Genomic DNA, 12,270 nt, shown 5'->3' on the forward strand with positions numbered 1-12,270 from the left:
TCCGGCTACTAAGTTAAGACAGGACGCCTGTATCTTTGTAGTGACCAAAGTGTAATTAATAACTTCACCATGCTCAAAGGAATATTCAATGTTGACTGTCTATCAATAGGTGCCCTTCTTTGCAAGGCATTGGAAAACCTCCCTGGTCTTTGTGGTTGAATCTGTGTTTGAAATTCACTGCTCGACTGAGGGATCTTACAGATAATTGTATGTGTGGGGTACAGAGATGAGGTAGTCATTCAAAATCATGTTAAACACTATTATTGCACACAGAGTGAGTCCACGCAACTTATTATGTGAGTTGTTAAGCACATTTTTACTCCTGAACTTATTTTGGCTTGCCATAACAAAGGGTTTGAATGCTTATTGACTCAAAACATTTCAGCCTTTCATTTTTAATGGACTTGTAAACATTTCGAAAAACACAATTCCACTTTGACATTATTGGGTATTGTGTGTAGGCCAGGACCAACAAAAAAACCTACATTTAATGAATTGTAAATTCAGGCTGTGCAACACAACAAAATGTGGAAAAAGTCAAGGGGTGTGAATACTTTCTGCGTGAATACTTTCCCATTCTAACCCAAATCTATTTGAATAGACTATTTGGGGAAAAAAAGAGGTCCAAACGCTTTCTTGCAGAGGTTTTGATTTTATTAAACTCTGTAGTAAAAACATGGTTTGAAAATGAAACTTTGCACAGATACCTTGGAGAACAGCGGTGTGAGAGCTTTATTCCCCAAATGGTCCAAAGTCCTTCCACTAGGGACTAGATGTGTTGGAGCCTGAAAAGACAACAATTATTAATAAGTAGTTCATTTTACCAAAATAGTATGAAGGACTTGAAAATGCATAATAAATATATATATATGAACCAGCAAACTCCTGGTCTGGAAAACCAGGAGTGGAAATAAAATACATCTGGAAACATTAAAATATCTAAATAAAATACAAAATTTGGAAAATACTAAATAAATGCATACACATAAACCCATGATTAAATTACAAAAGTAATAGGCAATGCATTTGTGATCATTAAAAAGATGATAACATTTCAAAAATGATGAAGAGGAATTATATACATTGATATGTATACATTTTCATTTATTTGATTTTTAATCATTCCTGGTTCTCTATAATTACAAACAACCTAACAACAATGTCTTAGCTAACTACAAAGCTAACGACTTTGCAAGATAGCTAATAAATTGCCAGCACCTAGCTTCCACTTGTCAGCTAATTATTTCACCTTCAAATGACCAGGTAATTCAATTGTATTGGCAATGCGTCTCAATGAGTCTCCATGACGCAAAAAGCAGGTTTTTAGAAAATATTATGCAAATGTGATATTTCAGTTTAAGACCCTTTATTCAGTACTTTGTTGAAGCACCTTTGGCAGCGATTACAGCCTCGAGTCTTCTTGGGTATGACGCTACAAGCTTAGCACACCTGTATTTGGGGAGTTTCTCCCATTCTTCTCTGCAGATCCCATCTCAAGCTCTGTCAGGTTGGACGGGGAGCGTCGCTGCACAGCTGTTTTCAGGTCTCTCCAGAGATGTTAGATTGGGTTCAAGTCCATGCTTTGACTGGGCCACTCAAGAACATTCAGAGACTTGTCCCGAAGCCGCTCCTGCGTTGTCTTGGCTGTGTGCTTAGGGTCATTCTCCTGTTGGAAGGTGAACTTTCGCACCTGTCTGAGGTCCTGCGCGCTCTGGAGTAGGTACTCATCAAGGATCTCTCTGCACTTTGCTCTGTTCACCTTTGCCCTCGATCCTGACTAGTCTCCCAGTCCCTGCAGCTGAAAAACATCCCCTCAGCATGATGCTGCCACCACCATACTTCACCATAGGGATGGTGCCAGGTTTCCTCCTGACATGACACTTGGCATTCAGGCCAAAGAGTTCAATCTTGGTTTCATCAGACCAGAGAATCTTGTTTCTCCATGCGGGCTGTCATGTGACTTTTACTGAGGAGTGGCTTCCATCTGGCCACTCTACCATAAAGGCGTGATTGGTGGAGTGCTGCAGAGATGGTTGTCCTTCTGGGAGGTTCTCCCATCTCCACAGAGGAACTCTGGAGCTCTGTCGGAGTGACCATTGGGTTCTTGGTCACTTCCCTGACCAAGGCCCTTCTCTCCCGATTGCTTAGTTTGGCCGGGCGGCCAGCTCTAGGAAGAGTCTTGGGGGTTCTAAACTTCTTCCATTTAATAATGATGGAGGCCACAGTGTTCTTGGAGACCTTCAATGCTGTAGAAATGTTTTGGTATCCTTCCTCAGATCTGACACAATCCTGCCTTGGAGCTCTACGGACAATTCCTTTGACCTTATGGCTTGGTTTTTACTCTGATATGCACTGTCAACTGTGTGTCCTTATATAGACAGGTGTGTGCCTTTCCAAATCATGTCCAATCATTTTAATTTACCACAGGTGGACTCAAGGATGACCAATGGAAACAGGATGCACCTGAGCTCAATTTCGAGTCTCATAGCAAAGGGTCTGAATATTTATGTAAATAAGGTATCTGCGTTTTCTTTTAAATTAATTTGCATAAATGTCACACAAAAAAACTGTTTTCGCTTTGTCATTATGGGGTATTGTGATGTCATTATGGGGTATTGTGATGTCATTATGGGGTATTGTGATGTCATTATGAGGTATTGTGATGTCATTATGGGGTATTGTGATGTCATTATGGGGTATTGTGTGTAGATAGCTGAGGATTTTTTTCATTTAATCCATTTTAGAATAAAGCCGTAAGGGAACAAAACGTGGAAAAAGTCAAGGGGTCTGAATACTTTCCTGAAGGCGCTGTATGCATTGTAGGTAGGCCCACATTATTTTAGCCTTGCAGGACCCATTTTGGATGTGCGTAAAACTCCTTGGTCTGCGTTGTTTTAATATGAGAAATGACGGTGCCTGTAAGTGTGACATGACCTATTTAAAACAAGTTGTTTTGTTTTAGAATTTGATTCGAATTTTTAGTTCTCTTGTTAGGCCTTATCAATAATGAATTTAATCGTGCTTATTGACAATATTTGTCAGGTCCATGCTCAGCCATAATGCAATTTACAGTAGGTCTAGCCCCTATATCAGTGTGAATGCTATTAAAGCCACACAATTACTTAGAACAATGTGGACTGCAAATGGGTTTAAGTTAACCGAAGTAGCAAAGATGGCATAGGTCTACATTTTGTTATTTCATTTCTGTAAGCCATTTAACAAACTATAACGAATTAACATTGGAATTGGAGTTGATTCCAAGGCAATACATTAAAGATCGTAAGTACACAACTTGAAGCAACCGCATATGGAGCACGTTCTGATTGGTCAGTGAGGGGCCAAGCCTCGACACACCTACAACTTATTTATTCATCAAAGCCCAGCCCTTTCACGCCAACGCCAGCAAGCTCTCTGATAATTGTGACAGTGAAAATAGCAAAAAAATATTTCTGACACACCCCTGAACCAATAGCACTACCGCCTGCACTTAGATTTACCATTGTGTTAGGTTAGTTAAAATAGAGCCCAGAGGGTTCTACATGGAACCCAAAAGAGTTCTACATGGAACCCAAAAGAGTTCTACTTGGAACCAAAAAGGGTTCTCCTATGGGGACAGCCGAAGGACCCTTTTGGAACCCTTTTTTTCTAAGAGTGTAACACAAGGTAGATGTTTCCAGAAGTACAGAACAACTTCACACACCTCTCACAAAAGCCAGTCAGATTTCACAGGTGTGTGAAATGTTTGTGAAATTCAAGATCATTGTGATCTGTGTGTGGATTTATGCTTAAGCAAGAGATTAAATGCCTCTGTCAATATTCTCAGCAAGCTGTTCTCCCCGACGAATGCTTTATATTCCGAAACAAGTCTTGAGTTTTTAAAGATATTGTTCAATTGAGCCATTTTGAGGTCATAAAGAGTGCCTTGCTCCTCCTTGTGTTTTGAACCGGGCTGTAGACTTTACCTTGGAGGGCTGGGCTGCCAGAGGGCTCTGAATGGGGAGGAAGGGGAGTTTGTTTCCCCTCGGGCTCTGATGCACCTGTGCACCTGTTGAGAGGAACACTGTGTCAAAAGAGGTCATGCTATTTCACCCATTGGAATACATTACGTGCAGTTCACCTTGCAATCATAGCACAAACACAAAACCAGTTTACGACCAGAAAATGAATTTGAATATTTAAGTAACATTTATTTAACTAGGAAATTCAGTTAAGAACAAATTCTTATTTTACAATGACGGCCTAAAATGATGTCATTACAACGTCATGTGTCAAATTTTGCCTGCTGGGCTATTAATCTTCTTCTTTAAAGTTAGCTACCCTAACCCTACTCACATGGAGGGGTGGTAGCGGCTCTCCTCCCCGTCCAAGATGCCGTGGTAGGTGCCGATTTCCAGCTCCAGACGCATTTTGTTTCCCAGCAACGTCTCATAGTCGCGACGCTGTTGTTCGACGTCGCCGTGGACGTCACCCAGCTCCGACTCCAGCTTGCCGATGACGGATCCCAGGTTCTGCAGCTCGATGTCGTGCCAATGCCTGGCGTCATTCAGGGAGTTCCCCAGACCTCGCTTCTGTTGAAGCAATAAGAACAACACGAAGGATCAGGACAGAATTCAACTGTAAATACCCACAAAGAAACATGCTTCATATCGCACAAAACAGCAAAAAATATTTATTGAGATGAAAATGTCCACAATATATCAGTCTTTGAGAACGGGTGTGTTGGGAGGTGTGCCGGCTTTGAAGCAGTTGACACCTCCAACCCCCCTGTGCTCTGATAGACTCAGTTTGGGCCTGCAGACTCTGGATCTTACAGCCAGCATCACAATGCGTACGTACCAGTGCTCTGATAGACTCAGTTTGGGCCTGCAGACTCTGGATCTTACAGCCAGCATCACAATGCGTACGTACCAGTGCTCTGATAGACTCAGTTTGGGCCTGCAGACTCTGGATCTTACAGCCAGCATCACAATGCGTACGTACCAGTGCTCTGATAGACTCAGTTTGGGCCTGCAGACTCTGGATCTTACAGCCAGCATCGTTACACTCTGTCTTCAGACTCTCCAGCTCCTCCTCCTCACGGCTCAGTTTACTGCCCACACTCTCCGCCTGCTGAACTCACACACATATACACGCACACATATACACACACACACACACACACACGCATACAAATGTACAGCCGTCAAAGAGCAGGTGTATTTCCTTTGTTTTGACTGGCCCTTTTAGTAAACACAATAAACCTCAACCTGACCTCAGAATAGATAAACAACTGACAGACAAATGTAAATAAATGTCAAGTACACATCTGTTTAAAAGTAAATGGTTGTTTTACCCCTTGTTTATTCAGGTGTTATAGCTTGTACAGATGGGGCACAACATTATGAATTTACCTTGCATTCCAGATAGGCGTCGGTCTCGGCACGGTTCTTCTCGATGACTCTTTCCCAGTGGGAGCGAATGTAGGCCAGTATCTGGTCCAGATTGGTCTCAATGGGAGCGTCCAGCTCGTCCATCTCGCCACCTGCCATCTGCTTGTAGAGCACCCTCACGTCCTGTAGGGGGCAGCATAACACAACACTAACACACCGGATTCACATAATCAACTAAATGATCTTGATTTTAGATAACAATTAGCTCGATGAGGTGTAGTCTCTCACTCTGTGGAGGCAAATGATTGTCAGTGGAACATTTGTCATAACACTTGAAACCCCACAAGAAAGGAATCCTATGAAAATGTTAGCAGTTAGGGTTTCATATGTGCCGTATTTATTCCTATGCTGGGTAAGTAAACTAAATGAATATCCCAAAATTGTCTTGTGTATTCTAAGTGAGAAAAATCCTGTTAGCTTGGTATTCTGACTGGTTTATGAGCTTTATTCCTTCATGCTGGACCCACCTCCTCGTGGTTGCAGGCCAAGTCCCGAAGCTCAGCCCTCATGCTGTCCATCTGGCTCTCCAGGTCCGACTTGGTCAGGTTGGCGTCGTCAATCACCTTGTACAGAGAGCTGATCTCTTCCTCCATCGCCTTCCTGAACGGCTGTTCATTCTCATACCTACAGGACGACAGAAGGAAACGGAGACAGAGTGAAACTCGAAAGTCAAGGAGATCTCCTCGATTCCCTAGGTACTGACATTTTGGGAAGGAGGTGAGGAGAGAGGGTGTGAGGGGATGAGGAGAGAGGATGCAAGGAGGTGAAGAGAGAGGATGCAAGGATGTGAGGAGAGAGGAGGTGAGGAGAGAGGATGCTAGGAGGTGAGGAGAGAGGGGGTGAGGGGATGAGGAGAGAGGATGCAAGGAGGTGAAGAGAGAGGATGCAAGGAGGTGAAGAGAGAGGATGCAAGGAGGTGAGGAGAGAGGATGTGAGGAGAGATGATGCTAGGAGGTGAGGAGAGAGGATGCTAGGAGGTGAGGAGTGAGGGGATGAGGAGAGAGGATGCAAGGAGGTGAAGAGAGAGGATGCAAGGAGGTGAGGCGAGAGGATGCTAGGAGGTGAGGAGAGAGGATGCAAGGTGAGGAGAGAGAGGATGCAAGGAGGTGAAGAGAGAGGATGCAAGGAGGTGAGGAGAGAGGAGGTGAGAGAGGATGCTAGGAGGTGAGGAGAGAGGATGCTAGGAGGTGAGGAGTGAGGGGATGAGGAGAGAGGATGCAAGGAGGTGAGGAGAGAGGATGCAAGGAGGTGAAGAGAGAGGATGCAAGGAGGTGAGGCGAGAGGAGGTGAGGAGAGAGGATGCTAGGAGGTGAGGAGAGAGCATGCGAGGAGAGAGAAGGTAATGAGAGAGGATGTGAGGATGCGAGGAGGTGAGGAGGCGAGGCTTCTAGGAGAGAGGATGGTAGGAGAGTGTATGTTCACCGGTCCTTGAAGTCCTCAGCGTTGGCCTGCACATTCTCTGTCTGCAGCATTAGCCTGGCATTGGCAAGGATGGACTCACTAACCTGTGGGGAAGTTTTTGCAAATTGTCAGTCTATCCACTACAGCGCAACAGATGCTCTGAAGTTCAACATCAATGGGTATTCTGCATGCATGTATAATGCACTATTACTTGTTAAACACCTTTTATAGTGTCTTAATATAACCCTTATGACATCTGAAGTCAAGGGACTCAAAATGCCTTATTTAGGTAGGACCATTATGAGAGGACAGTAAGACCGGTGGTGTATGTCGAATACACACCTCGTTTATTTCGCGTGAGGATTTTTACCCACCTATCGCTGAAAACAAAATATACTTTATTCCCCCCCTCGAACAGCATTAACACATCTATTTTTCTCCCCAAAATAAATGTGATCTCTTTTGATGAGACTTTCAGTCAGTGAATCAGGTCGTCTCCATGGTAACCGGAGGCTCTTTCTGCCTAACGTAAAACCCTTCAATTATGTCCTCGCCTAAGGAAATGTCTGCGGGGCTCTATGCAACACCGGTAAACAATTATTTTAGGTAAGGGACAATTAACCCTTAAGGGAACCACTTTTTATGCAACCCGGGCCCAGAAACACTGCATCGAGGTTAGACTCCCATTCTAAAACTGTCACTTCTAAATGAAAGAGCTATCCAATGCAAAGCCCGCCACAATCTCCAGCTCCGACCACCCACTCAATCAAGTGCTTCAACCTTTTTGATTTGATTTGACCTAGTGCCATCAGGTGGCAGGTAAAGAACAGTAGAATGTTGCATCGCTGTCATCAGGTGGCAGGTATAGAACAGTAGAATGTTGCATCGCTGTCATCAGGTGGCAGGTATAGTACAGTAGAATGTTGCATCGCTGCCATCAGGTGGCAGGTATAGTACAGTAGAATGTTGCATCGCTGTCATCAGGTGGCAGGTATAGAACAGTAGAATGTTGCATCGCTGTCATCAGGTGGCAGGTATAGAACAGTAGAATGTTGCATCGCTGTCATCAGGTGGCAGGTATAGAACAGTAGAATGTTGCATCGCTGTCATCAGGTGGCAGGTATAGAACAGTAGAATGTTGCATCGTTGTCATCAGGTGGCAGGTATAGAACAGTAGAATGTTGCATCGCTGTCATCAGGTGGCAGGTATAGAACAGTAGAATGTTGCATCGCTGTCATCAGGTGGCAGGTAAAGAACAGTAGAATGTTGCATCGCTGTCATCAGGTGGTAGGTATAGAACAGTAGAATGTTGCATCGCTGTCATCAGGTGGCAGGTATAGAACAGTAGAATGTTGCATCGCTGTCATCAGGTGGCAGGTATAGAACAGTAGAATGTTGCATCGCTGTCATCAGGTGGCAGGTATAGAACAGTAGAATGTTGCATCGCTGTCATCAGGTGGCAGGTATAGAACAGTAGAATGTTGCATCGCTGTCATCAGGTGGCAGGTATAGAACAGTAGAATGTTGCATCGCTGTCATCAGGTGGCAGGTATAGAACAGTAGAATGTTGCATCGCTGTCATCAGGTGGCAGGTATAGAACAGTAGAATGTTGCATCGCTGTCATCAGGTGGCAGGTAAAGAACAGTAGAATGTTGCATCGCTGTCATCAGGTGGCAGGTATAGAACAGTAGAATGTTGCATCGCTGTCATCAGGTGGCAGGTATAGAACAGTAGAATGTTGCATCGCTGTCATCAGGTGGCAGGTAAAGAACAGTAGAATGTTGCATCGTTGTCATCAGGTGGCAGGTAAAGAACAGTAGAATGTTGCATCGCTGTCATCAGGTGGCAGGTATAGCACAGTAGAATGTTGCATCGCTGTCATCAGGTGGCAGGTATAGTACAGTAGAATGTTGCATCGCTGTCATCAGGTGGCAGGTATAGTACAGTAGAATGTTGCATCGCTGTCATCAGGTGGCAGGTATAGAACAGTAGAATGTTGCATCGCTGTCATCAGGTGGCAGGTATAGTACAGTAGAATGTTGCATCGTTGTCATTAGGTGGCAGGTATAGTACAGTAGAATGTTGCATCGCTGTCATCAGGTGGCAGGTATAGTACAGTAGAATGTTGCATCGCTGTCATCAGGTGGCAGGTATAGTACAGTAGAATGTTGCATCGTTGTCATCAGGTGGCAGGTATAGTACAGTAGAATGTTGCACACTGTCATCAGGTGGCAGGTATAGAACAGTAGAATGTTGCATCGCTGTCATCAGGTGGCAGGTATAGAACAGTAGAATGTTGCATCGCTGTCATCAGGTGGCAGGTAAAGAACAGTAGAATGTTGCATCGCTGTCATCAGGTGGAAGGTATAGAACAGTAGAATGTTGCATCGCTGTCATCAGGTGGCAGGTATAGAACAGTAGAATGTTGCATCGCTGTCATCAGGTGGCAGGTATAGAACAGTAGAATGTTGCATCGTTGTCATCAGGTGGCAGGTATAGAACAGTAGAATGTTGCATCGCTGTCATCAGGTGGCAGGTATAGAACAGTAGAATGTTGCATCGCTGTCATCAGGTGGCAGGTATAGAACAGTAGAATGTTGCATCGCTGTCATCAGGTGGCAGGTATAGTACAGTAGAATGTTGCATCGTTGTCATCAGGTGGCAGGTATAGTACAGTAGAATGTTGCATCGCTGTCATCAGGTGGCAGGTAAAGAACAGTAGAATGTTGCATCACTGAAGACTCAGCAGGAGCTTCTTAACTTAATTCTAGGATATGGTACAGATACTGGACTTGTATATAGCTCAAATTTTTGTGTGTTTTATTTCTCGTATGTTTTTCAACAGTCTACAACTGTTGTTTTCTGCACGTGTGACAAATAAACAGATTTAATTTATCAACCTTGTGAACCATTCCAACAACTCCCTCTCTTCTTTACCTGTCTGTAGATGTCTTCATGTCCTTCTTTACACCTATCTTCCCCTCCTACCTGTCTGTACCCTCTCTTCCCCTCCTCTCTCCCCTCATACCTATCTGTACCCTCTTCCCCTCCTACCTGTCTGTACCCTCTCTTCCCCTCCTCTCTCCCCTCCTACCTGTCTGTACCCTCTTCCCCTCCTACCTGTCTGTACCCTCTCTTCCCCTCCTCTCTCGCCTCATACCTATCTGTACCCTCTTCCCCTCCTACCTGTCTGTACCCTCTCTTCCCCTCCTACCTGTCTGTACCCTCTCTTCCCCTTCTACCTGTCTGTACCCTCTCTTCCCCTGCTACCTGTCTGTACCCTCTCTTCCCCTGCTACCTGTCTGTACTCTCTCTTCCCCTCCTACCTGTCTGTACCCTCTCTTCCCTTCCTACCTGTCTGTACCCTCTCTTCCCTCCTACCTGTCTGTACCCTCTCTTCCCCCCTACCTGACTGAACCCTCTCTTCCCCTTCTACCTGTCTGTACCCTCTCTTCCCCTCCTACCTGTCTGTACCCTCTCTTCCCCCCTACCTGTCTGTTCCCTCTCTTCCCCTCCTACCTGTCTGTTCCCTCTCTTCCCCTCCTCTCTCCCCTCCTACCTGTCTGTACCCTCTCTCCCCTCCAACCTGTCTGTACCCTCTCTTCCCCTCCTCTCTCCCCTCCTACCTGTCTGTTCCCTCTCTCCCCTCCTACCTGTCTGTACCCTCTCTTCCCCTCCTCTCTCCCCTCCTACCTGTCTGTACCCTCTTCCACTCCTACCTGTCTGTACCCTCTCTTCCCCTCCTACCTGTCTGTACCCTCTCTTCCCCTCCTCTCTCCCCTCCTACCTGTCTGTACTCTCTCTTCCCCCTACCTGTCTGTACCCTCTCTTCCCCCTACCTGTCTGTACCCTCTCTTCCCTCCTCTCTCCCCTCCAACCTGTCTGTACCCTCTCTTCCCCTCCTCTCTCCCTCCTACCTGTCTGTTCCCTCTCTCCCCTCCTACCTGTCTGTACCCTCTCTTCCCCTCCTCTCTCCCCTCCTACCTGTCTGTACTCTTTCTTCCCCTCCTCTCTCCTCTCCTACCTGTCTGTACCCTCTCTTCCCCTCCTCTCTCCTCTCCTACCTGTCTGTTCCCTCTCTCCCCTCCTACCTGTCTGTACCCTCTCTTCCCCTCCTCTCTCCCCTCCTACCTGTCTGTACCCTCTCTTCCCCTCCTCTCTCCCCTCCAACCTGTCTGTTCCCTCTCTTCCCCTCCTACCTGTCTGTACCCTCTCCTCCCCTGCTCTCCTACCTGACTGTACCCTCTCTTCTCATCATCCTCTCATTCTCATCCTTCCTTTCTTACCTGTCTTCAGAGGTCCTTCCTTCTCTACTCCTCTCCTCCCTCTCTCTCTCTCTTCCACTTCTCTCTCACTCCCCACCCCAGTCTGTACCCTCTCTTCATTTTAAAATCCCTCCTCTCTCTCCCTCTCTTTCTTTCTTTCTTTCTTTCTTTCTTTCTCTCTTACTTCCTTACTTACATGTCTGTAAACATCCTCCCAGTCTTGTCTGAGGGGACCCCAGGCTCCAGCGCTGGACACCTTACGATCCAGGCAGTGCTTGATCTGCTCCTCCAGCTGCTGGTTGAGCTGCTCCAGGGCGTGCACCTTGTCCCTGTACTCCATCAGGCAGCTGTTGAGGCTCTCGGCGCCCCCGGGGTACTGCCTGCCACCGGGCCCGACCCCGTGGGGCATCACAGGCACGGCCGTGCACCTCAGCCCCTGCAGGAACACACTGCTGATGCCCAGGGCTCGTCGTGACACGCGCGTGCCCATGCTGGAGGCGACGCCCGTGGGGGCCGTCCCCACAAAGACTCCCCGGGGGGCATTGGTGATGCCTGCGGTGCCAACCCTGGTGTTGGCACTACCTGGGCGCTCCTTGGCGGCAGGTTGGTTCAGGAAGGAGGATCGACGTCTCGGCAGAGGCATGGCCTCTTGTTCTTGGACAATGCGGGTATGCGATGGTAGAGAACAAGGCGTGTGGGTGTCAGAAGAAGGCTAGTCACCCTGCATGGACATCGTTGAGAGGCTTAAGAATCTGTTCGGTGGCCTGATCGTGTCAAACAGCCGTAGTCCCTAGGCGCATGGCTCTTTATTGTGGCCTGAGCTTCTGGAAAGCAGAGGGGCTTATTGTTCTCCTGTGGTGTTTGTGCTGTGATTGTGACTGGGACTGGCTCAGGTTGGTGGATTGGGGCTCTTTGTGTGTGGCTGCTGGTTGTTCTTTTTTGGCTGACCCAGCATTGGAGCCCTCTCAGGAAAACTCTATCGAGTGCTGGATTGCTCACCCCATCCCCAAGCACACACTGCCACCGATACTTCTGACTGGACAAAATCTGGCTGGAGATGCTTCTACCTCCTCTTTGTGTGTGTGTGTGTGTGTGTGTATATGTGTGTGTGTGTGTGTGTGTGTGTGTGTGTGTGTGTGCATGAGTGAGGTGTGTGTGTGTGTGTGTGTGCAT

The 12,270-nt window shown here is 46.6% G+C and overlaps 1 protein-coding gene across 1 annotated transcript; it reads right to left on the bottom strand.

Moving 5' to 3' along the window:
• Positions 1 to 638: 638 nt before the first annotated feature.
• Positions 639 to 12,039, bottom strand: LOC115103374 (phakinin-like). Its single transcript, XM_065005960.1, has 8 exons — positions 11,294 to 12,039; positions 6,852 to 6,934; positions 5,897 to 6,053; positions 5,391 to 5,552; positions 4,837 to 5,109; positions 4,333 to 4,568; positions 3,963 to 4,045; positions 639 to 785 (listed from the first exon to the last, which is right to left on the bottom strand). Exons 1-8 carry the CDS (start codon positions 11,738 to 11,740, stop codon positions 763 to 765), a joined length of 1,464 nt encoding a protein of 487 aa, XP_064862032.1. The 5' UTR covers positions 11,741 to 12,039; the 3' UTR covers positions 639 to 762.
• Between the last annotated feature and the right edge of the window lie 231 nt (positions 12,040 to 12,270).

This window comes from Oncorhynchus nerka, linkage group LG20 (assembly GCF_034236695.1).
Source record: "Oncorhynchus nerka isolate Pitt River linkage group LG20, Oner_Uvic_2.0, whole genome shotgun sequence".
Classification (NCBI taxonomy): Eukaryota; Metazoa; Chordata; class Actinopteri; order Salmoniformes; family Salmonidae; genus Oncorhynchus; species Oncorhynchus nerka.